Below are 27,118 nucleotides of genomic sequence, written 5' to 3'. Positions count from 1 at the left end.
ATATATAGTACATAAAGTGTGCAGACTTCCCCATTTCCTCCACGCCTACACTGCGCAGGACGGACGTAACACTGCGCAATACCTGACTGGAAGTGATGCATGCAGTTCACCAAATTAGTGCAGAAAACAATAAAACCCTGCCTGCAAAGACAAAACCTCAACGGACACAATCAAAAAAATGCACTTTTTTACAATGCATTTCTTTACATTGCTGCTAACAAGGAGACACAGTTCCTGACTTTTGTATGTATTTTTCACCATCAGTTTTAGAATGAAGCTTTAGAGGTGAAAGAGTGGATCCTAAAGTCTGATTCAAATAACATTTACTTTCTATTCATTTCCCCATAATAATCCATAATAAACCCGGAAAAGATGTCTCACTTCAACAACAATCTCCCTGTATCCAAAGATAGCACATATAAATTTCTGTAAGATAAGTTTCATGAACCATACAAGCACATCTTCCAAAAATACTTTATTTTAAAATAGGTTTTAAACTTTTTTTTTTAAACTCACGGTGCATAATTTGTTTCCTTCTTGTAATCATTAGGAAGACATCGATCACAGAAGTGATTTCTATGAATATGAGGCATCCAGACTGACACATTAATCAGCATCCAGAGGGACAGGAAGAAAACTGTGGCTGCTGCTAAACCTCCCCACAGTGTACGTGCACAGATGTCATATGGATGCAAGCAAATCTTTTTTTTTTTTTTTTTTGAGAAGCACAGATTTTACAGGTCTGAAATAAACCTCATCAGACGCTCCATTTTAGTGTAACAGTCTTAGATCTCTCCGGCTTTTTGTTCGCAGGGAGAAAGTCCACAGTTGGCAAGTGAACCACTGGTAAACACAACACTCGTTGGAAAGCAAAAAACTTGATTAGTCAGTTTACTATTGATCCTGAAGCTCGAGTCTCTTTGTGAACACTGTTAGGGATCTCAACCCAAAACTCCAGCGCATCTACTACAGGTTATTGACCAGCAACTGAGCATGCTGCTGCTGTATGTCTTTCTGTTCTTCTGTTCCTTTACATTATTGCACGTGTCATAAAAAAAAGACATCATTCATAAATACAAGTTTGGCAGGGGGGAGGCCATGAGTTCACTCTCTAATCCAGCATCAGTAAACTATCACTACATCCCTTCATTTGCTCACATTTGTTGCTTTTTGTGCATCTCATCAGACTCCAGTTTTACACCTCAATGGTTTTGTAGTAGATTCTGGAGTAGATGTTATCCAGTTGGCTGTGCAACGCATGGAATGACGGTCGTTTGGAGCTTTCGCCTGCCCAACACTCCATCATCATGCGGTAGATATTAGGAGGACAGCGACTTGGACATGGCAGTCTGTAACCTGAAGCAAGTATGTCCAACACTTCTTTATTGGTTTTACCTGAAAAGGAAAAGAACAAGTGATGGTTGAGATGTGTGCCACATGCTTATAAGAAATCAGAAGAAGAAAGTCTTAGCAGATTATTTCCCACTTAGAATTGTTCACTCACTCACTCCTGAGTAATTATTAATATACAGTTGGTAACTTCCCACCCACACACACACACACACACACACACACACACACACACACACACACACACACACACACACACACACACACATTTGGATGAAAACCTGTCAAAATGGAATGAAATAAAGGAAAAAATATTAATTACTACTTTGTTTATAGGAAGCATTTTGGACACATAAAACCAAGCAATGTATTTAACCAGATGCCTGAAAACCTCAACATCTTCAGCTCTGCTACCTCCAACACCACCTCCTGTTCTTCTACCTTTCCAAGTGCTTGTCAACCTGCTCCATACTCTCGTCACAAATCACATCATCACCTCTCTCAGCACTCTGTCATACACTTTTTGTAAATAAGCAAATACACAATGCAATTCCTTCTGTCCTTCTCTATACTTCTCCATCAACATCCTCAAAGCAAGTAATGCGTCTGTTGTGCTCTTCCTTGGCATGAAACCATACTGTTACTCACAGATGGTCACCTCTTCTCTCAGCCTGGCTTTCACTACTCTTTCCCATAACTTTGTGGTGTGATTGATCAACTTAATTCCCCTGTAGTTACTGCAGGTCTGCACATCTCCCTTATTCTTAAAGATCGGTACCAGCAAACTCCTTCTCCATTCCTCAGGCATCCTCTCACCTTTCAAAATCCTGTTAAACAATCTGGATAAATCTTTTTTAAACTTCTCCACGCTTATACTTGTGTCATCTGGTCCAACCGACTGAATATCTGCTCTTACCTCCTTCTTTTTAATCCAATCCACTTCCTGCTTCACCAACTTGACATCATCCACCCTTCTCTCTCTTTATTTTTCCTCATCCATTAGTTTCTAAAAAACTCTCTCTTCACCTTCTTAACACACTCTCCTCACTTGTCAACACATTTCCATCTGCATCCTTATTGCCTTAACTTGCAGCACATCCTTCTAATAGACTGTTGCTTGCACAATCATTGAAAATTCTTTTCCACATAATTTTTCTGCCAAAGGCCCATTGTTTAAAAAAAAAAAAAGAAAAAACTTCATCAGAAATTAAATGCCAAAGGAATTTTTGGCCTATTGTGAAAATAGTTGGGTTTAGGCAATACTTATTTAAAATGTCACTGGCTTTAATACCTTCATATGGCATCTTTCCTCGTGACATAATCTCATAGAGCAGCACTCCAAAGGACCAGACATCAGATTTAACAGAGAAGCGCTGGTGCAGAGCCGCTTCAGGAGCTGTCCACCGCACAGGGATCTTAGTGTTCCTACTGGCCGTGTACACGCTGTCCTGCAATCACACACACATGCACACACAGAGACAATGAAATTTAATTCCAAATATACATTTTACACTTATTTAATTATCCCTAATTAGAAAGGCAGGGATAATGGTGGCAACTCCCCGAGATAGCATGACGAAGAAACCTTGAGGAACCAGACTCAAAGGGGAAGTCGTCCTCATCTATGGGACACCAGATTGTACTGTTGTATATATTGTCTCTTTTATAACTGTGTACTATGTACTCAAAAAGTGCAGAAATTATCAAGTAACCAAGAACTTTGATGATGGAGACTTGAGTGCAAAAATGTTTCTAGCAACTGCTACAGTAAGCTATTTTAATGTATGCTAAGTAGTACAGTAATCTACACAGGCTGTCCATGTTTAGCTAGTGAGAGAGGAAAAGAGAGAGAGAGAGAGAGAGAGAGAGAGAGAGAGAGAGAGAGAGAGACTTCAGTGCAAAGGCTCATTCTTAATTTAAAGCTCTTTTATATTTTTATTTTTGTGCACATAGACTTCACTCTTCAATTCAGGCCACATGTATTTATGTTTCTTTTTGGCATTTATTTTTTTCGATGTGTCAATAATTTTGACACATACAGAAAAAGACTATTATTAATTAATGAAGTTGTTCTAAAGTATGTTCCACATACAAAATGTATCCTGACACTCAATAAACATGTGGATTTCACAGCATTTAAAAACATGTCAAACCAAGTGAAATTTATTTTAAGTTACCACAAGCAAAAAATCGATTACTATTAGATTAATAGATTATACTGTTCACTGGTTTAAAAAGACGGGTAGATGTTGAGGACAGAGTGATATGGAGATGGATGATCCGACCCCTAAGGGGAGCAGCCGAAAGGAGAAGAAGAATAAGTATACTGTTCAAAAAAGTATTTGGACACTTAAAATTATTCTGGTCTTGAAAGTTAATCCAGAGTCACAAACAATATTCAAACTCAGGATGGGACCTGGGCTACAAAAGCAACAGGCAAAACAAGAGCCATGCCTTGTGCTAGCTAAATGAAAATTCAATCATTGTTATAGTTATTTTTTTTTAAATATAGTTGTATGCTAATATTTCCAGAGGACACTGTATGCAGTGACAATCACAGAGCTCTAGTTAATAAAAATGATTCAGTCATTAATTCATCTTTAGTAAATGCTATATCCAGGTCAGGAGTACAGTGTTAGTGTTGTTAGTATACAGTGTTTAGTTGTTTAAACATCCAAAGTGAAATTTGATGACTGAAAATGCTGGAGTATATCTGTATACTCCAAATGGTCTTCGTGTACACAAATGATCAGCCCAGTCTCATGGCTTTTCGTGACAAACAGTGGTCACGAAATGTTATCTATTGATTCGGGTTCATAGACACAAATTTTCCTTTTTTCGTGTCACTGTGGACGTCTTTCTATGTAATTTATTTCAATAGGAAGCATTTTTGGTGGCAAACTTTCCTTTCTGCCACTAAAACCACAAATGCTGTATTGTTTTTCTTCTCGTTTGTTATTGATTTCTTTTTTTTATGTTCGAGCACTATTACTCAACATTTAAGCAGGTGATTTTATCCTTGTTTTTAATTACTTTATATTCGGTAAGCTACTCGCTATTATAAACCATTGTCGGTGGTTCCTTCCAGTCAAAATACAGTTAATATATTCATTAATTAGGAAGACTGCTTTAGAGACATGCACATTTATTACAGGATAACCCTAACCCTATATTTTCTGCCTTATTCTCTGAAAAAAATGGGGGGAAAAGATTACCTTTGACATTTCTGTCAGCATTACCCATGATCCTCTGACTCTGTTGCTATGGAGACGGAGCCAGACGGAGGCAGTAAAAATAGGGAAATTCGTGTTTATGCACACGAATTACTAGATTATATTTTGTGACTATAATCACGAAATGCTGTGAGACTGTGTTGAAATGAGAGTGTTTTGAATAATGGTAGGAATATAAACTATTTTCGGTATCCAAGCAAAAGTCGATTTGCATGATGTGATGTGGTAGTGTTAAAGAGTGATATTTCCTGTATTTTTAAAGGAAGTTTTTGATATGGGTGTTACCTTTATAATACGAGCCAAGCCGAAATCAGCCACTTTACACTCCAGGTCACTTCCCACCAGGATGTTTCGGGCAGCTAGATCTCTGTGGACAATGTGCCGATCCTCCAAGTAGGCCATCCCTTCTGCAACCTGACCAGCCATGTAGATCAGATGTGCTGAGGTCAAAACCTGTCCTTCTGGGGCTACAGAACAAAGGGAAGGGAGAGCAAGAAAGACAAAGAATTTACTGTTATACACTTATAACAGTAATACACACTGATAGTCACTGTTGTGCCCTTGTTTGTTAAGTAGTATATATACAATATTTATATATTCATTTTTTATCACTACATTATCTGTGTAAAGCTGCTTTAAGACAATGTTCATTGTTAAAAGCGCTATACAAATAAAAATGAATTGAATTGAATGAAAACACATACAAAGACATTGACAAAAATATTTAACGTAGTTAATTGACAAAGATTTTTTTAAGTAGTTATTTTAGCGGTCTTCAACTATATATTGGACTTGAAATAAAATTATACATTTGAGCTTAAATAAGTTGTCGAATCAACAGGAAAGGACCTTCCTACAGCAGATATTATATTTACACTTTTGTTCCAAAAGGTCTGCTGAATTTATTTTTCTAGAAAGGCCATGCACTTTATTTTAGATTATTCAAATGGAGGACAATAAAAAGACAATAAAAACACAAGGTCCTATTCCTGCAGTGAAGGAAGACTATCTTATCAATGTGACATAAAATTAAGTTCGAAGTCCAAGATAGTATCACACTTTATCCCACACATTCTTTGTTACTGGTTTTTCTAACAAGAAGTAAAAAACTGTTTTGACGATTATTACATTTTCAAAGCTATAGAATAAATTGAAGAAAAACTTGGTTACATGGAATCAGGAAGAAAAAGGCAAAATATTAATTCATACTTGCAATGGAGCTTTAACTTGTAACAGAAACACTGCGCACAACCTGCGATACACCCTGGATGGGACTTTAGTTTTAATCACCAGGTATAACACATACATGCTTAAACCATTAGTCATTACTAGGGTTATACTTATTCATGCCTAGGGGAAATCCAAAATTTAACGTCAATCGATCTAAATACTGACAAATGCCGCTTGCTCTCGAACAGAAGTAGACAAAAAAACAGAAGTAAACTGTAACCACACTGTTATTTTAATGAATACATTAAATAATGGAGTGTTGATTATTTTACCGTGCATCTGGAAAGTATCCACAGCTCATCACCTTTTTTTTTTTTTACTTTTTTTATGTGACAGCCTTATTCCAAAATGGATTACACTTATTATTTTCCTCAAAACTCTACAAACATTACCCCATAATTAGTTTAAAATCTTTGCAAATTAATAAAAAATAATTTTTAAAGAAAACAAAACAAAACACGTACATAAGTATTTACAACCTTTTATCGATACAAAGCATCAAGTCTTTTTGAGTATAATGCTACCAGCTTGGCTGCCTTATTTTTGGGCAGGTTCTTCCATTCTTCCAAGCAGAACCACTCAAGCTACATCAGGTTGCATAGCCGTTTTCAGATCTTTCTAGAGATGTTCAATCGGGTTCAAATCTGGGCTCTAGCTGGGCCACTCTAGGACATTCAAAAAGGTGTCTGTAGCCACTCGTTTTTTATCTTTGCAGTGTGTTTAGGATCATTGTCCTGCTGGAAAATGAACTGCCACACAAGTCTGAGGTCCAGAGCGCTCTGGAGCAGGTTTTTATCAAGGATGCCACTGTACATTCATACTGCTGCATTCATATTTCCCTCAATCCTGACTAGTCTTCTAGTTCCTGTTGCTGTAAAACATCCCCACAGCATGTTGCTGCCACCACCATGCTTCACTGTAGGGATGGTATTGCCCGGGTGTTGTTTTCCTCAGACTAAAGAGTTCAATCTTTGTTTCATCAGACCAGAGAATTTTGTTTCTCATGGTCTAAAAGACCTTCAGGTGCCTTTTGGCAAATTACATGTGGACTGTCATGTACCTTTCACTGAAGAGTGGCTTCCGTCCACTCTACCATTCAGGCCTGGTTTTTCTTTCAAAGGGTTCTCCTCCCTCTACAGAGAAACGCTGGAGCTCTTTCAGAGTGACCATTGGGGTTTTCGTCATCTCCCTGACTAAGGCCCTTCTCCCGATGGGACCTTCAATGCTGCTGGGGCAGATACTCTTCCCCAGATTTGTGCCTTGATACACTTCTGTCTCAGAGGTCTACAGACAATTTCTTAGACTTCATGGCCTTGTTTGGTCTAACATGCACTCTTAACTGTGGGACCTTACATATACAGGTGTGTGCCTTTCCAAATAATGTCTAATCAACTGAATTTACCACAGATGGACTCCAATCAAGTTGTAGAAACATCTCAAGGATGATCAGTGAAAATAGGATGCACCTGAGCTAGAATTTGAGTGTCATAGCAAAGGCTTTGAATACTTATGTACATTTGAATTTTATTTTATTTATTTATTTTTTTTTATACATTTGCAAAGATTTCAAACACTTCTTTTACGATGTCATTATGGTGTATTATATTTAGAATTTTGAGGAACGTAATGAATTTAATCCATTTTGGAATAAGGCTGTAACATAACAAAATGTGGAAAAAGTGAAGCGCTGTGAATACTTTCTGGATGCACTGTATTACATTTTATTTTGTTATAAGTTTAATCATTTTTAAACATTTAGTTATATATCGTTTCATTATAACTAATGACTAATGTTAGACTAAGAAAATGTCAAATCTACACCTATTACAGTCTGCAGTGGAGTTTATTATAAAAAATGTTTTTTAACTTTTATTTTACACTATTAAGAACCACACGTTTTATGTACTGTATGTCATTTAACTATTTACTGACTTTGTCCCACGTGGCTCATTAATTATTATTATATATTAAACAATACATATAACAAAGCATATTTTTTGCATAATTTGTTCCCTACACACACAACCCTCCATAAATAATGGGAATGTTTGTTTACTGCAGTCCTCCGACTAGTAATTAGCATATTTCTTAAGAACAGTTTCAATAATGAGAAATGACTTGATGCTCATGATCATATTACATGCTTTGGCTGATATGGAACAGCAAAAAGTTATAACAGGTATATATTGTATGTTATACCATATATATAACCTTTTAAATAACATTTTTATTTTATATTTATACATCTAATTATAAATACACAAGTCACTTATACTGATAGACTGTAAATGAACGTGTTGTCAGCCTCAAGTATTGCAGAAATAAATGAGTTTATTGTGTATGCTAACGTTCCCATTAACCAAAGACCACTAGATTTATTGGGCCCATCGTAAGAGTAGTTTTGAGAAACTCTGATTTTTATGGGCCACTGAGGAATAATTTAAATAAACTTTCTAATTAGAAAGACATGCCCTTTGCACAAAAGTGATGTTCAGATGGAGTAAAATATATTTTAAGTACAAAATGAATCATTTCACATATAATCGCTACATGCATCACCCTCAATTAGTAAGGCCACAGATTCAATAATGCAAAGAGCAAATGGAACACAATGTATGAACCTTGTAAGTAAATCATCTTGCAAGCAATATCGAATTGCATGTGTTATAACACAAGAACTGATTCTGATTTCCCTTATATTTTTTTATGTCATTTGCAAACACATGTAACTAATCTTACTGAGCATTGGTGGTCTTCTGGGGAATATTAGTGACAATAAAAACTATAAGTTGAAGTGGTAGAGAAATACACTCTAGAATTTATTACATACATACATATATATATATATATATATATATATATATATATATATATATATATATATATATATATATATATATATATATATATATATAGTGTATGGCTAAGGGATTGTGGACACAATTTGTTATTTAACTGTTCCCCTTCTTTTTCTTTGAAACCACCTCCGGCCTTTTGAAAAGATTTCAACTAGTTTTAGTAGTTACTATGGACATTTTAAAGTATTACGAATGGAAGGGTATGATCTTAAGTCATGGGCCACAAAGATCCAGTTCATCCAAAAGGTTTTGGGTTGAGATTAGAGCTCTGTGCATCCATCTTTCTAGACCTTGCTTTGTGCACAGAAGCATTGTAAAACATGAATATACTTGGGCCCTTTACTAACAGTAATGAGAATTGTGTGTAGCATAGCCACTCTAGGCAGCAATCACGTAACATATCTTCTTAATTATGTTACTGACAAGCTTCCAGACATGCAGATTATTTTAGAAAGGCACGTGAATATCTACAGCACTGCTAAACAGTCTCTTGGCTTTTTCCAGTAAACTTCAAACTTCAGTAATGTAACTCATTCAATGAATCATTTATTTATTTTAGTAAAAACTAATAGAAAAAAACTAATAATTCCAAGAATAGAGAATATAAGTCTAGATATGCCAAAAGAGACATGACACAACTCATCTGTTAATCCCAGGCAAGTGTTTGAATTCAACACTGTTCAGTTTTAGGTGATAATAAAGACACAACACTGTCACCTGGAATCAATGTTTAAATTAGTTTCTGATTAAACTTTATTACTTCTTAAACCATCATTCATCTATAATAACTGGAAGAGGTCAAAAACAAGCTCCCTTGATGTCACTGAAAGCACTCCTAATAATATATATGCTTTGCATATTTTGTATATTTGTATAATTCCAGCTGCACAGAGACCAGGGTGAAGTTATTTATGTAAAGAGCAGAGCTTAATACTGCTAAAGCTTTATGTTTTCTTTTTTACATACTTCAATCTGAACTTTGTTATACAATAAATGCATGCAGTATTCCTTTCAGGGAAATACAGCCACATTGTCAAAGGTATGATCTTTATAACATTTACACACAGCAGTAAACATGAGATGTGCAGCAATATGGAAGATTTTGTGCTTACTTTGGCCTAATGAATAGAAGTTTTATTTGGATACAATCTCCAGTTGAGCCTATTGTACCAAAAAGGCCAGTACAGTCTGATGTGTGGACTTATTATGATTATGGGCAATCAGTTAATAGGTTTTTTTTTTTTTTTTTTACTTTTTTTTTATCTGTTTTTTATTATAATGTAATTATGTATTGCACCTTTGTACTTCACAGCATAGAATACTTTCTACAGTGAGAGTGTCTAAAAACACTATAATGTAGCTGGTGTTTGCCTGTGTTCATTTGACTTTGCAATAAAGATGTAATAAATCTTATAAGGGCTTCCATTTTTTTATTTTACATTTCAACTGGCAAAAGAAAAAGAGCCATTTGTTTCCAAAAGCAAACAATCAAACTGCGATGTTTAAGTTGGTGATATGTACCGTAATTTTCGGACTATTAAGCGCACCCATATATAAGCCGCACCCACTGAATTTTACAAAGATTTTAATTTTTAAATCTTTTTAATTAACAAAGCGGCATTTTGGGAATAGCCTGCCGCCGCATTTTTCCGCTATTACTGCATGTGTGCAAGACCAAAGAATATGTCCTTATTATTTTCTAATGCTCATTTCTAAGTTTCTTTGACTAACCTGTAACGCTGTTGCCAAAAAAAATAAAAAAGCACGAGTTTTGGAAACCTGTCTGTGCTTATATGATTTCTGTTGCAACTGGAGTTAGCTCAGTTTTTTTGGCTTGAAGTTTGTGAAACCGGGAAAAACCCAGGAAAAAAATCCATAAATTAGCCGCTTCGTTGTTTAAGCCTCAGGGTTCAAAACGTAGGAAAAAAGTAGCGGCTTATAGTCCGAAAAATACAGTATATATATTTTTTGTATTCCAAAGTAATGTTTAAAAGGAATGAGAAAATGCATATTCTCTCTTTACTTATAATCAAAGAGTTACATTTGACTTCCAAATACAAATTTATCTTAAAGGAACACTTACTGGCAAGGTAGGACTTGAGGCTGCCATTGGCCATAAGTTCAGTGATGATGTAGACTGGTTCTCCCCGTGTACACAGTGCAAGCAGCTCGATAAGCTTTGGGTGGTGCAGGTTTTTCAGTGCATGAACCTCCTTTACAAATTCATCCAGTTTGGTGTCCTCTGCAGGCAGAAGAGAGAAAGACAAATGTGTGCACAGCAGCAGACAACCGTTTACCTTTCAATCTTTTAAATTATAATACAGAAAGCAATTTTCCAGTTCTGCTAAAGTGGCACTTTAACAATGATAAGGAGGCAAGGTGTCAGAGGTGGATCTGTGGATTAGTTTTTATGCCTAGTTTTTTTTTTTTCTTTTTCATTTAAAGGCACCATTTATCAATAGATCATTTGTGCTGCTTGCCAAAGGATCACCACACTTTTTGGAGTATAATCAATTATTTATTTATTATTAATTCTTTATATGCCACTACTCAAAATCAAATCAAATTCAAAGGGAGGAAGAGGTTTTTTTTCCACATAAAGCCAAAAGCTTGTGTACATCTGACTATCACAACCCTATGTGCTTTTTGAACATTCTAATATAGATTTAGATTTTTATTATTATTTTTTTTACTCCATTGCAAAGGCTTTCCAATAGATATTGGGAAATGGCTAAAGGGATTCTCCTATTTAGTCTCAAAGCTGTTCAGTGGGGCTGAGGGAATCACATTGTGCAAGCTATTCCTGTTTTTCTACTCCAACCATGTTAAAGTGTGTCTTTATGTACCTTACATACAAAAACATTCTGTAGAATACTGTACTTAGGGGCAGAAGTTTGGGGAAGGCTACATATGGCTGTGAGTATCAGGTGTCCACAAACCTTTGGCCATATGCGTAATGTATTATCTGTATTAACTGTTATTTGGTGCGTGAGTATGGTAGCAATTTAATGCAGTGAGCACATTACTGAAAACTGCGTGCTGTTTATTACAGTTTGTTTTTCAGTAAAAGGTGTTTATAGTTTATCCGGCTGCTCTGACTTTCTTTATCTTAAAAAAAAATTAATGAATGAATGAATGAATGAATGGATGAATGGATGAAGGATATAGCATTACCAAATACAAAATATTTTTTCTGTATCATGTAGCTCTATCAGGGGTGATAAAATTTTATCCATAAAAGGCCATTGTGGGTGGAGGTTTTTATTTCAGCCAACCAGTTTTTCATTTCAGCCACTTGTGCAATCACTTTTAGTTCTCAGTAGATTCAGGTTTGAATTCTGCTTGGTTGGAATGTAGACCTGCAGCTGCAACAGCCGAAAGTGGATAAGAAAAGAAACAGCTCTGATTATGGTGTAGTGTTCTTTGAATATCTAAAACTAAAGTTATATCTATATAAAATTACCACTGATTGTGCTGAATCTGATATTGCATTCGTTTGGGAAAACCCTGGATTTTCTGCACATGCATGCTAAGATAACATCTTGCACATGGTAAGATGTGCTATGGAAAGTAAGAAATACAAGTTCAACAAACAAACAAAAGTGTAGATGTTTCCAGGTTCTGTAATCATGGTGGCTATATTCTCTCACGTAGAAAACAAACTAATAGCTACAGCAAAAGCTGTATTGAGCAATATTTGGAAACAACCTGTTTCTCATGCAATCAAACAAACTGCACACTGATATTATAGTGTTGTGAAAGATGATGACTACGTATTTACATTAATACACACGTGGGGCTTGGGAGCTGAGGAAGAACAAGGAAGAAAAAATATGGAATCATGTGGCCAACTGCCAGTCAACTATAAAAACTTCATCTCTGTGTTAACAAAGAGCTATTCGGCTATAGCTACACAGCTGTGTGTTTAAAGGGTTTGTGTCATAAGGAACGAAGTTGTGAGAATACAGGAAATGTGACATATTATGACTAATCTTTCTCTCATATCATCATGTGAAGTGGTATCACTAAGACCATATAGAGCACATTGATGGCTATCTCTCGTCCTTCAAAATATATAGTCTTTAATAAAATATAAGTCTTCAGTCTGCCCAGAAATGGCCATGTTGACTGAAGGTATTCACCTCAGCAAGTAGTCATAGACATAGCTAGGTATGTAAATAAATATGAATGTTTATTAAAAAGTCTTTACACCTTTGTTAAAGTTATAGGTTTTTGTAATGTAAAAATGTCAGTACATTTTCCACCTTCAATGTGAAATTGAGTGGGAAACAGAAAAACTCACAAGCCTTGTTAGCAAAACAAAAAAAACAAGAAAACTATAAAGAACTTACAATAACCTAGTTGCACAACTGTACGCACCGTGAACAAATTCCTTTTTCTAATAACACTTCATTTTGTGTGATCCTATCAGCATGACATCTTGATTTGCATCCTTTTTTCCCATTCTTTTAAACAATTGTAAGAGTATTTCTTGTGCACAGCCTGCTGCAGGTCACCCTACAGATTTATAGTGGGGTTCAGGGCAAGGCTCTGGCGGGATCACTCAGGAACATTGATCTTCTTTTGTAAACCGTTCCTTTGTTCATACGGAAAAATGCTTTGGGTCATTGTCTTACTGAAAGGTAAAATTCCTTTTCATCTTAAGATTACTAGCAAGACACCTGAAGGTTGTTGTTAAGATGAGTCGCACACTAGTTCTCTAAACACACATTCCTATGTTGCCTGTATAGTGTCTATATGATCTTTACGTGATCGATGTGAGTATGTAAGGTACACGGAATGTCTGTGTCTGGACTCACACATCTCCAGTTTCCATGTCTTCTTACACAATCAGGAACAGTTTCAAGTCAGTTTTTTTTCCAGTGTGTACTGTATATATAATTGTCCGTTATCTGCATTGAACTAAAGAGGAACATATGCGCCATTCTGTGTGATGTGTGATTCGTCCCTGATTAGAAAAGACACCACGGGCTCTCCAAAAATTAAGTTTGTGAACCACAATTGAATGGAATTTGTAGCTATTCATGGTTCAATTCACCTACCGAAAAAAAAGTGGTGTCTAATCAAGATGCTGCCACCACCATATTGTCTTTAGCTCACAGCGGATGTTTTTTTTGTGAGAACATTCCAGCCCTACAGTAATATGCAGAGAGTATTCTGTAATCATGCAGCTCCTTAGAGGTTATTATTGAGGAAATTCTTTCATAGACTGTTCCAGATCGAAACCAACAAAGTGAGATAACATGCATGCCTTTGTAAGTTCTTTCTATACCACGGATACGTACATGCAGTTGTATTGAAGGTTTGAAAAAAAATCTGAAAGACGGTTATACAATAATTACACTGAATGTTATTAGTTCATTTTAAACAAAACTTCGATTACAAAATAGTAAAACTATTTTTAGATTTTTTTCTGATTTTTTTTTTATTGTATTCCATGTATCTCCACACTGAGAGTCTCATAACATTCTGACATTATTTATATTGGTTTTTAGATCACAAAAACTTGCAGTTTTATGGTGTCAGTAAACTCCATTGTACTGGGACAGATTAGTTATTTTCAATCTACTGATTTGAATGGTAACAGTTTAAAACTGACAGGAGCTTAGTAGTAGTACAACGGCAGCTTATTAGTAGGGCTACTGTCTAGTTCAAGTCAATTCCATGACCAAAACATCTAAATACCAGACTCATGTTTCACAAAGCTATTTGTTGGATTTAGGATTTGAACTTCTTTAAAAAAACCTTTCACTCAGTATCCTAAAGCCTCTAAGCAAACACTGCCCCTGTAGCACAGATATGAATACACAACAAATGCGTTAGCTCAAAAGTTGTTATAGTAATGAAACAAGCAAATGTATGTAGCGGTACGGAGATTTTCCTATTGCTTATGTTTTTATCAATGAAAAAAAAGCCAAGAAAGGAAAACATGACTCCAGGACCTGGAAATACCCTTGCCAGACCTGCCTTCATGTTTTCATCCTGAACATTCCCATGGGAGGACTGTCAAATAAACATTTTCCGAGCTGTGGATATGAATGAATGATGACACAGAAAATTCTGTGCAACATATCCAACACAGTACTGACCATTATAAACTGGTATATAAAAAGAACGATTAATAAATTAAAGAATTAATGGATGAATGGTCGAACCTTAGCCATCCAACATTTATGTAATATCACTATAACTGCTCTGTTCGTATGTAATACATAACATAAAGAAAAGTATTGGGACACCTGACATAGAATTTTCCATTCACTTAAACTAGGAGACTCAAACCTGTTCCAGCATTATAGTGCCTCTGTGCACAACACAAGCTCCATTAAGATATGCTTTATATTGGGTGAAGTGGAAGATCTTGGTGTGACCTGCTTGAGATCTGACCTTAACCCTTTCGAACAGATTTGGGGTTAATTGATAAGCTGACTGTACCCCAGGCCTCCTCACCTTATCCTAAATCAGTACCTGACTTTACTAAAACCCTTGAGGATGAATGAGCACAAATCTTCAAAACCACACTCCAGAATCTAGGGGAACATCTTCCCAGAAGAGTAGAGGTTACCTAAAATTGACTAAAAGGAGACTAAAAGTGGAATGGGATGTTCAAACAGCACATATGAATGATCAGGTGTACACAAACTTGTGTACAAAATGTGTGCAAACTTGTGTACAAAAACATCAGACACCAGACAAATAGAAAATAATGATCATGTAAAAGGAAGAGTAGCATTATGTGTAAATGTTGTTGTTTTTTTAGAAGCTCACCTTGTTTCAGCATTTTAATGGCCACATTCTGGTTTTTAGTAGCCCATACAGCTTCCCATACCTCGCCAAAATGGCCTTCCCCCAGTTTCCTGATCAGCTTAAACTCTTCTCTTGGTCTCTCCCATGGCTCCATGTCAAACAGCTCCCTCTGGATACACACAAACACACACACACACACACACACACACACACACACACACACACACACACACACACACACACACACACACAAACACACAGAGATTAATTATTTGGAGATCACCTTCCCTCTCACCTACATATAACCTACAATTTGTAAATATTTATAAAACTTAATATATAAGAACTATTTCATAACAAAAGAAAACACTTTAATTATTAGGGAAATTAAACTGCATTTTCAAAAGGCCATGTGAATGAGAGAAAAGAGCTCCGGTTTCAGAATGACTTGTTTTTAGGTGTGGCATTAAACCTGACACGACAATTTCCAATCCTAATTCACTAACGTGATAATGTAATGAACGTGTCCACTTGGATAAATGAAAACAAGAGCAAAAAAATTCAGGTCATTCAAAGAGAACTCAAAACTTGAAGACAAGCAAATTTTATTTGAATAGAAATAACAAAGCATATGATAAAATACAAACTCAAATGATCCATTGTAATGAAGGAAATGCTATGGAGTATAAACCAAGGTTTCAAATCTTTCAAATGCTTGTAAGATAGACTTATATGTCTAAAGCATTGTATACTAATGCAAAGATTAGGAGTTATGAGAATCTGGGAAAAAAAAAAATTGAAAAGTGATTAAAAGAAAAAAGCATGATGAAATGATGAAATTATGAAATGATATTCAATCAGAAAAGGCTTTATTTGTCAAAATAATACCTATCGAAGTATTTGATTCTGCTAATGATTCAAATATAACACAAAAATCAAAAAGACAGTGAATAATGCCTTTATAAATAAGTAATGCTACACTACTGCATTGATACTAAATAGTGAAATATGACAGAAGTGCAATTTTTTTTATTGAAATGTAGGAGTTCAGTGCATATATAAGAACACCGGTTTAAAAATTGAAATGAAAGACTGAATATGTAGCTGGTATAGGAGTGAATAGATAAATGAGTGAGTGAATAAATGTGCATCTCCCTTTGGAGTTCCTCATCCATGGCCCCAGTGTTTCAGCCTTGTTTCTTTTCCAGGAAGGAGAAGAGTGTGGAGTCACGTCGAAGCCCAACGCCAACAAAAGGAATGGTGTGTGACGGTATATGATTCATTTTTAGCGGTGACTTGAGCATCGGGGCTATAAATATATAAAATGATTTTGTTTTTAAAAATCTATTCGATAGCCACATTAAAAAAAATCAGTATGTAAACTTAAAAAAATTTAAAAACTGGGTACCTTTAAGGTTTTTTTAAATAATTATTTTTTTGGAGCTTTATAACATTGCACTTGGTAGCTGCTGCCAAATGGGTCTCTATGAAAATCATCTAGTATCCTGCAAGTCTGAAACTTTCTTTCTAAGAATGTATATTTACTACAACGCCTCAGAAATATGCTGTGTGAGTAATCATGGGAATATCTTACTTGCTGTACACAAGGTTGGTCCAGAGGGCATCCCAGGCTCCTGGGGTTGTTCTGATAATATCTGATAAGCTCATCCAAAGTGGCAAAGGAGATCTTATCCGACACAAAGTAAGCACCGACCGAAGACCGATGGATACGGAAATGGAAGACAGTGGTTTCACTCCTGGCTGTGAAACAAGTAATACAATCCGTCAAAAGCTGTGTAAATGGTTTCTGTTGGACTACATAAGATACTGTAGCTACAACACAACACTACTGGAAGAAGTGTAAGAATTAACGAGGTATTGCGTGCCATGAAGAGCACCTGATTAAAGATCTCACTATAAAGCAGATCACAATAGAGAGATCACATTTCTTCAAAGAAATCTTTTTTTTTATTCTTCCATGTAAGGCATCTGTGCCATGAGGATGGTAATGAGAAATGTAGCACATACTCTGCAGCCCTGCAACACGGAAAGAGAACTGCTGACTCAGTAAGTAAGAGATGCAAGCTGACCAATAAGGTATAGAAAAATGCATACGGGGGGAAAAGAAAATGTATTGGTGGGTGGATTATATGGGAAACAATGAAGCAGGGCTGTTGTTCGTGAGCAAAAGAAAAAACATGAAGGAGCAAAAAGAAGAGAAAGACATAAATAACGTAAAAGACATTACTCACAATAAAGCATCATCACTCCACAAAGCAAGTGAGAGCATGCAAGGCAGTAAGAAGAGATGGTTAAAGGCTCATCATTACTGGAGTCTCACCTGAGATGGTGTATTCATCACTGTGACTTTCACTGATTCGAACCAGGAACGAACCAGCTTTATTTTGGGGTGCCAAAAGCAGCTTCTCAGCTTTCTGTCTGTTTATGTTCCCATAGTACCATCTAACACACACACACACACACACACACACACACACACACACACACACACACACACACACACACACACACACACGACAATATTTAATTACATAAATGACATTATTTATAATATGTTCATTAAATAGACACAACATATTATAAATAATTGGTTCTTTATATTATTGTATTACGTCTAATTATTTCCTGTTGCCTGTCACCAAGCATATTATACGTCTTCTTCTTTACTTCAATACTTTAATATATTGTAGCTTGTCATATAATAATGTGTATATTTTATACTTTATATCTAATGTGCTAGGCTTATTATATGCTCGAGCTCTTACGCAGAGGGGAATTTTTATTGTGCTTATACCAGCACAGTTTTCAGGTCAAACAAAGCCTGGGAACCATAACAGCAGAGTAAGCATGGGTGAGGTCACATGCGGTGTGTGTGTGTGTGTGGTGTCATTGCATGGTTTCACTGTAATTGTTACAGGTTTCAGGTGTGTGCATGTTTGTTTGTCATATCAGCCTGCCTGTTTGTCATATCAGCCTACCTGACTTCTGCATCTACATTCCATTGTTCTGCTCAAGATAACCAGGCAAACGAAGCACATTCATGAAGTGGCTGTTCAAATGGCAGGAAAGCATAAGGCTGTAGCTGAGCGGTGAAAGTGTTCCTCGGCTGTATTGATTGTTTTGTTGTCGAGTAAATAGTGATAAATCTGATCAAGGCCTAATTCAGCTCTTTGTAAGGAAAAACAATGCTCTAACCTCAAAACATGAGTCTATGAAATAAAAAAATAAAAGAAGGGAGGAAAGAAAGAAAGAAAACTAATCCAACCAAGCAAACAGCCAAACAGACAGATAGAAAGATAAATTTATACAACGTTATAACCTCTCTATCTCTGTACAGACTGCTTTGAGACAATGTCCATTGTTAAAAGCTACACAAACAAAAATGAACAGACAGACAGACAGACAGATAGACGGATAGACGGATAGACAGATAGATAGATAGATAGATAGATAGATAGATAGATAGATAGATAGATAGATAGATAGATAGATAGATAGATAGATAGATAGATAGATAGATATTCATTCATTCATTCTTTGGGGAAAATGAAAACAGTCTATATTTCCAGTGAGCAGGTTCAGTTTGAGCACTAGGGGTAGCAACAGAGCTCCAGCCTCCATCCTGCAACATTTACACTCACTTACTTGTATTTAGCGAATTCGTCCTGCAGCATGGCGATGTAGTTGGCAGGGAGCAGGCCGGACTCGAGGCTGCCCGTGAGTTTTTTGGCCAGCACGTAATTGCCTCGCTTTTCGATGACCGACAGCTTGTCTCCCTCTTTGACCGACAGCTCCTCCTCGCTGCGGGCTTCGAAGTCGTACAGCGCGGCGTAAAGCTGCGCCGGCCGCCTCTTGGGCTGCGGCACGCGGAGTTCCCCCGACACGGTGCGGATCTCCGCCGCCGGAGTGACACTCGGGTAGCGCAGCTCAGGCCATATCCTGTTCCACAAGGGGCTCAGACAGGGCATGCACGCACGGCAGCACACCTCCATTCCCCCCCTCTTTGCAGTCTTTCCTACCTATTTCCTCCCGCCCCCCTCCACCCCCCCTCTCCACTTCTCCAATCCACTCCACTTCACCTCACCCCGGTCTAGCGACCACAATAACCCGCAGCCTGGCGCGTTCACGACCACAGTGTCCGCGCGTCCTTCTTCTTCATATAGGATCGCTATAGTGCTGTAAATATGTCCCTTCGTCTTCTTGAGTGTTTTTTTTTCCCTCTCCCTTTTTTTTAGTGTAGTCAGCGCTGTGGCAGCCAGCGGAGCGGAGAATCAGGTGAAACCGGTTTGCTGTAGGGATGGATCAGTAGAGCAGACATGAGCGCGCTTTGGGAACGCGGAAACATAGCGCCGCACAGGAGCTGCACGACACGCAGAGAGAAGGACACAATAGAGCTCAGGGCCCACAAAGACCATCCTGCGCGTTGCGAGAGATATATCGCCTTTCACCCGTATCATCACTCCCGCCGCTGGTGATGATGATGATGATGATGATAGTACGCAGCATCCGGTGTGCGTTCTCAGGAACAAAAGCGCGTGTCCGTGCGTTTCTCTAATCCGGACTGAATGCGGAGCTGTTTTTTTTTTGTTTTTTTTAAATATATACATTATTTTGTTTTGCTAGGTGGTGCGTAATAAGGTTCTTGTATTAGATATTCATGCATTTGTGCTGTTTTCTGGGTTTTTTATTTATTTTTCTGTTTAAGGACTGTACTCACTGGAGGGATGAATGTTCATCTCATTCAGATTCTTGGTGCAGAAAACCGTTTATAGATCTACAGTATAGCTTATTACAATATAATCTACACAAATATACAACCTGCTATATGTGCTGTATGGCAAAAAATTATTCCACCAAAAATATTGCAGCAACATTTTTCAGAAATGATTCCCCAGATAGCATCCCTACTATTCTTAATATTTATACGTTGGCGTATTTCTAATTAAAATATGGGATATCAATACTGACTGTTACATTTTTTTAAACAAATGCATTCAAATAATCTCGTTGAAGAATAATAGTATCATCCCCAAATATCCCCCTTATATTTCTAAGCAGTATAATCATACCTTCTGCAAAAAGGTGATTTATTTGAGGAAAAACAGGGAAGAAAGTGAACCTTTCAGATTTATTTTACATTGAACATGAAGAATGTTGATTCCCAAATAAATACAATTTATTATCTAGGTAATTGAATATAACCTACCTGGGATGATCGTAAGATTCAAAATGCTATTCTCATAAATTAAGATTACAGCAAGGAAACAGGTTCAAGCTTCAAATATTTCAGTTCATGCTTTTCCGTGTATCCAAGGCTCTGCTCTCATGTAGCTTTCGTATGAAAGTTGTCTGTTTGCTCCTCTGACTTCTTCAGTAAACAGTCCAGAACAGAAGACTTGTTTAATCCCTAGACTGCCTGCTAATCATTTTGGCTCCATATTGTAGGCCTGTTTGATCAATTTCGTTCCTAATGTGTAGTTCTGCTTGTCAGGAACTAGAGACAAGTCAGGAGCATTGACCTTCTGTATTCTTGAGCTTAAATGTTTTCATGTTTTTCCCTCAACAGCAGAATCCAAATCTTTCAATCACTATTATTCACTTTTATTACGGAAAATATTTCTAATATATATTATTTAGATTACACTATTTTTAATGCAGGATCTTTTTATAAAACTGAAAATCAATAGGCTTTATTGCCTTACTGAACATTTTGAAACGCATGTTCGTGGAGGGCTCTCATGAATTTATGGCTAGTGGTTGAAAGTGAAAATTTTACCTGCAATCGCCACAACTAATCCAAATCATTACTACTAACAATGATAATTCTAGGCCACAATAATGACCAACGCCATACAAACACTGTATTGGAATTTCGTAGTAGCCCAAATACATGAAGCAGAAAAGCATGAAATATATCAGCCTGAATTTTGACCTAAAGAGTACCATGGTATTTTATGATTGTATGACTGCAGTGGTGAGGCTCTCTCTACACCCGTCCTGCTTAACAAACCAAACTTGTTCACAGGCAGCTGGATATATAGCACACAATTTTATTAGCATATTTAGCTTTCAGACAAACAGCTTGGGAGAAAACAAACAAAAAAAATAATCACAATGTCATGTTTGGAGACATTTTTTTTTTTTTTACTTCAGCAGTGACAACCCACTAGAGAAAGCATCGTTTTAAATCATTGGTTTTCTTTAATCAAAGTGATATGTTAGGAGTCACCCATGCTGTTTTCTATTTAAACGAACAGAATTAATTTTTTTTATCTTTCAACTTTTTCCACATATATTTGTCACTTTTCAAAAGAATTAAAATATTTAGCCACATGTACTAAAAAAGGTTTCGACTGTTATACAGAACACAATAAATATAAAAAAAAGAAAAGAAAGAATTGATCAATTTGTGGTATTAAAGTGGGAAATGGGCTGCCAGTTAGACTTACAATTACATAAATAGTCATTTACCTGAGGTTTTCAGTCTGTTTTTGTAATTTAATACTTGTTGCGAGCCCAGTGAAGGGCATGGAAATGGCTTTTAATTGCAAAGAAATGGACTGCCGTATACTGGCTTGCAGTCAGAACTGAGGATCGTTTTACAGCGAGCCTTTATTTTCTCTTCCTGTTGTCAGCAATTTGAAAGCAGGATTGGAGCAAAGCAAAAGAGGACTCACTTTTAGAAGCGCACTGCTGAAATGAACACAAACCATAGACACATTTCCATTTCATTTCCCTTCAATAAACAAGAAATCGGATTCAATTAAGCACTGTGTAAAAGCAGGAAGAAGAAAATCTGCTTTCAGACAAAATGTAAAAAAAAAATACAAATAATATTTAATAAATCAGCAAACAAACACAAAATGAACCGAGAATTTAAAAAATCTGTACATGTAAACATCACACTTCCACTGAGTCCAAAATGGGGGGGGGGGGGGGGGGGGGGTGAGAGAGAAAGAGAGTGAGCGAGAAACAGAGATTCCCATTGGTTTAAAGTACATCTCCAAAGCAGAGCTGAATTTAGAAGCTGTTGAAACAGTAAAACAAACTAAACAAAAACTTTAAACCACTAACATATTACAGAGGACAGACTGCAGAGGGAAAAATAATTAGACTGTATGTATATCACTGCAGTAGAATTAAAATTTTTTTTTCCTCCTCACGTTTTTGCTGAGCTCATCATCAGGCCCAAACAGGCCAAATATAAGGTGTGTAGTTCAGCGGCTACTGTAACCAGAGTACACAGTCCAAACCAAAGCACAATCTGTATACGTGAGTGCGAGTGTTTACACTGTACATGCCTATATGCAGTCACTGTGCCTGGAAAAGGACAACTGACATGCAGCCAGATCAAATAAGACCTGGCTGTGTGTGCCCAAGTCCAGCTATAAAATAAAGCAAAGTGTGAAGGCCCTTGGAGGCTACTGTAGCATATTTATATAATAAATATGCAGATGGAGGGGGGGGGGGGGGTGTTTAAAAATGTACACTCACAATAGTCATTCACTACAGCTGTTTAAATGAAATGCTAATCTCAATAAACTCAGCTCCTCAAAGGCAAAATGCAGTCTCAGGCAAAGAAAGAAAGAAAGAAAGAAAAAAACCCTGAAACTGACCCCATGTTTTTGTCAAGCATGTTAAATAGAAATGGATACATTATGAGGTATAAAGTTGGGGTTGTAATACTATTCATATGAAAAAGTACCAACATGAAAAACCTTTAACACCAGTGCTGTCAGAAACATATTTACAAAGTAAACGCACTTTGCCTTTGCAGTGCCGTAAGTGAATGAAGCCGCACCAGGTAACCCAAGATCATTGTGGGAAATGTACATGTACCTCATAGTGCACAATTTTTATGTGAAACAAGCCTTCTGATTGTGTTTTTTTTCTCCTTTACAAGTAGTATAGAGCACTTAGGTGGGCTGTCCTCCGATGACTCATACATTGACATCCTTCCTTGGAATGTATAGACAAAACTTCACTTGTGATGTTGGTGTTGTACAAAACAGTTGTAGAAAGACCACTTGGTAATACAAAAAGAATTAAAAAATAATAATTTCAACCATGACCATTATAATAAAAATAGAAATCATATAGGAAGGTGTTGAGAGTGGGCCACTAGGAGTCCTCCACAGGTAGTGAGACGGGCCAGAGGTCCGAGAAGCCGAAGATGCTCAGATTATGGCTAAAATCGCCCCATGTTCTCCCGTACGCACTGTAAACAATAGCCGCACGCGGAGAAGGAAAATCTAACCAAACTAATTTACACCTTATCCAAGATTGTCGTTTGCTGTTGTTTTTACAGTTTGTATCCATAAAGTTGCCGTCCATGAAGGAGCCAGAGGGAGCGAAGTCCCAGACGAGTGAATGAGCGTGCCGTTTATTTTCCCCTTAGTGATCTCACAACTGTTCCACAAATAAGGTTAGTGGTCCATTGCCTATATTACAAATGTAGGACTGTCACAATCTCAGATTTCAAGGAACTGGAGCAGAGCTTAGCGGCATGTGAGGTTAGTCTAAATTCAGCAATGTTTGAGTGATTTTTAATGAGCAGCAGGACCCATCCCTCCATCGGTCCAAACCCGTGGGAGCAGGAAAGGGTTAGATGCAGACAGAAAGTCAGGAAAGCAAGAAGATAGCAGTCCACATACCCAGCATTTATATCAGTCTCTAGTGCTTTAACATAAGAGCTGAGCAGAAAAGGAGAGGAAACAGTAAGCCAAAGTGAACAATGTTTAAAAAAAAAAAAAAAAAATCACTCAGAAGTGGTCTTCCTAGCTTGAACATCAGAGAGAATGCTTTTAACAGGACCATCAACATTAAACCAAGATGGTGAACTGCAACACAGGCTTTTTGTGAATCAAAGAAAAACTGAGGACATCTACGCAGCTCTTCCCTTAAAGTAATCCAGAGGGAAGAACAAAAGTGAGTTTCAAAGCATCACTCCCCAGCAGAGAGGGAAGGGAATGAAGAAAAAATAAATAAGAAAAATGAAGGCAATATTGAAGGAAAACGGAGCGGACACAGTTAGACAAGAGCACAGTAAGGAGAGGACTGGTCATTTTGCATATTTCCTCATCCATGTCACTACCAATAATTGTGAGAGAGTTTTCAAATGCGCAGATGTACCCAGACTAGCGTTCAGGATGCAACACGAAGTATTTCTGCCGTATCTATAGTGGTTAAACCAGCTGGATATTATATTACTACTACTGCAACATATTTGCAACTACACGTAGGTAGAAAGCAATATGTAAAACTTGTAGATCCTACACACACTTTATTAAAGATCTACTTTATGTCATAACGCCATTAACTCCTTTATTTTATAGGTCGACTATCAATGTTACAAGATCCCACTTAGAACAGATCACGGAAATTTACTTTTTGGCTTGTGCCTGCCACTTGTTACAGGTTTTGGTTGTCTCTACACATCCAACTCTCTCCTTTAGGACCGGGAACGCTTTTGATTATCTTTTGCATTGCAATAATCTTCCTCTTTCTCCTCACTAGCAGTGCACCCTCATGTTCCACACTTTAGGAGAACAGTACTGCCTCAGTGTGCAAAGAGGAGCAAATTACAGTCAGTCAGCCCCTACAGCCTACCTCACTAAAGAAAACGAGTTGCATCGTCTCTTCTCTCCCCTCGAAAGATTCAGTTCCCCAGAGACTCCACCTGTAAGTTAGTGTGTGCACGTTTGAGCGCGTGAATGCTCTCATGCCGCAGATAGAGAAGCAGATATCTACTGATCTCTGGAACTAAGCACACACTGAAGCTTTTCAACTCAAAGATAAACAAAAAACGTAGCTGCAAAAAGCGAACCCGCAATGGTAATACGCGTCAAATAACAAAATGGAAATGTAGGAAACTACTATGGCAGTATTTTCTCGTTCTAAGCATTCAAATCCACAAACTTTCCGATGTCCATTTTAGGACCCTTTTTTTGCGTTTTTATTGGTCTTTATTATTATTTTTTTTTAGGTTGAGGTGCTCTGGTTGTGCAGGAGGCTTGAGGTTTCAGGTCTGTGGCGTAGAAGTCCAAGTCCTTAGCAGCAGAGTGGAATTAATGGCCTTTGAGAAAAAGTCAACAGATTAAAAAAAGAAAAAAGAACAAAAAAAAAAAAGATACCAGATCCTTCCCTTCATCATTCTCCCTCCATTGCTCCCGACATGTGCATGAAAAAAGAGGTGACTTGAGAAGAAATGACATTTAAAAAAAGAAAAAAAGAAAAAAGAAAAGAAAAGAAAGGTAGTGGAGTATAGAGATGGCATAAATAGCTGGAATGCTTTGAGAGGCCCCGAAAGACCAAATCATTAAAGCGGAAATCTTTCCCTGATCAAAACACTTCAGTCAAATCCTTCAGTTCCAGTGTATTTCATTTCAGTGTAGTTCTGTAATCAATACTTTCTGATGGACTTAATATGTACATTATATTATAGAAGCAACAAAAATCAAATAAATAACTATAGAAACAAACCAAGCTCATGTCCCATATGCATGCCCTCTTTTAGATCCTGGAGAGGCACTGAACACATAAGGTAGTGGTAGAAGGAGAGGTTCCTCTCCTCCACACAGATAACGTGAGCTTAGACACAGAGAATTTGGACAGGCTGAGGTATTTCCAGGTGAACTCCACCTGTATTTGTATGCATAAGTTACACAATTTTCTCCCTACAGCAAAAGCAGTGTTAGGGAGCAGAGGTCAGATCGAGTGGGGGGGGAAGAAAAGTGCTTTAGAACAGAGCGCATTTATGTACAGCAAATGTGAAGGTATTTTTTTGTTTTTTCTTTTTTTTTCCCGTTTTGTTTTCTCTTTAAACTTTCACTTTTTTTTTAGGTATCTTCCTTCAATTCAACTCAAATGTATCTTCATTTAGTAATAAACAGGAGTACTGGCACTATATAATGCCTCCTGCTGAAAAGTAGATTAAAAAAAAAAAGAGCAAAAACCAACAAATTAGTGGCTCTTGAAGCAAACCGTATAAAGGGAAAAATTAGGAGTTTAAAGGAGTTTTAGTAAATGGGTTTAAGGGCATGGAGGTGGAGAGGTTTATGATTCACAAGGCCAGCCACCTATAGAAACAGTGTTTTCTTCATCAGCATGCTCCCGTCTTCATCAGTCGCCTTCCTGTGTTTCACTGCGCAGGTGATCAGGATGTGACAGCTTACTGTATTTCCTGATATCTTCACGTGTGTACGCCTCTGAGGATGAAGATGAAGGCATAAAGAGAATGAGGCTAAGAAATAGAGACCTGACGTGATGGTGCGAGAGTAAAAGATGAAGGCAGACTGAGAGAAAGTGGCATTGAGAAAGGAGGGAAAGTGTATAGGTCAGTTCTGTTGTAGTATGAGGCTTTCCAGCTCATCAGCTGAGCGAAGTAAGAAAGCTGCAGATTCGCGGTAACCCGCGATCAGCTGACGCACTGCTGTGACTTCCGTATGGCTGAGCTGAGCAGAGGTCCCTCCTCCTCCTCCGTTCCTTCCGAGACTATTGGTGCTTGACGTAGAGGAGTTTGAAGCCAGAGACTTCATACTCAGATCGGTAGGTCCTGCAACAAGAGATTGAGAGCGTGTCTAACAACGTACGCAATGCAACTTATGCATCTGGATAGCATCTGTTCAGAGAAAAACTATGCTGTTGTGTCAGTGGCGT

The 27,118-nt window shown here is 37.2% G+C and overlaps 2 protein-coding genes across 5 annotated transcripts in view; both read right to left on the bottom strand.

Annotated features, from left to right (window-relative positions):
- Positions 1 to 460: 460 nt before the first annotated feature.
- Positions 461 to 24,213, bottom strand: srms (src-related kinase lacking C-terminal regulatory tyrosine and N-terminal myristylation sites). The gene is made up of 8 exons (XM_083570200.1): positions 19,106 to 24,213; positions 17,781 to 17,902; positions 17,034 to 17,200; positions 15,461 to 15,608; positions 10,755 to 10,913; positions 4,869 to 5,050; positions 2,642 to 2,798; positions 461 to 1,395 (listed from the first exon to the last, which is right to left on the bottom strand). The coding sequence occupies exons 1-8, from the start codon at positions 19,450 to 19,452 to the stop codon at positions 1,196 to 1,198; spliced, it is 1,482 nt and encodes a 493-aa protein (XP_083426326.1). The 5' UTR covers positions 19,453 to 24,213; the 3' UTR covers positions 461 to 1,195.
- Positions 22,424 to 27,118, bottom strand: part of nol4lb (nucleolar protein 4-like b) — a 103,038-nt gene continuing 98,343 nt past the window's right edge. For all 4 annotated transcript variants that reach the window (XM_083570160.1, XM_083570161.1, XM_083570162.1 and 1 more), the window contains one exon: positions 22,424 to 27,014. In XM_083570160.1, the coding sequence (XP_083426286.1) occupies positions 26,797 to 27,014 (218 nt within the window). In that variant the 3' untranslated portion in view covers positions 22,424 to 26,796. The remainder of the gene's footprint in view (positions 27,015 to 27,118) is intronic.

Source organism: Silurus aristotelis (genome assembly GCF_946808225.1).
Source record: "Silurus aristotelis genome assembly, chromosome: 19".
Lineage (NCBI taxonomy): Eukaryota > Metazoa > Chordata > Actinopteri > Siluriformes > Siluridae > Silurus > Silurus aristotelis.
This window is presented reverse-complemented; position numbering and strand designations above follow the sequence as displayed.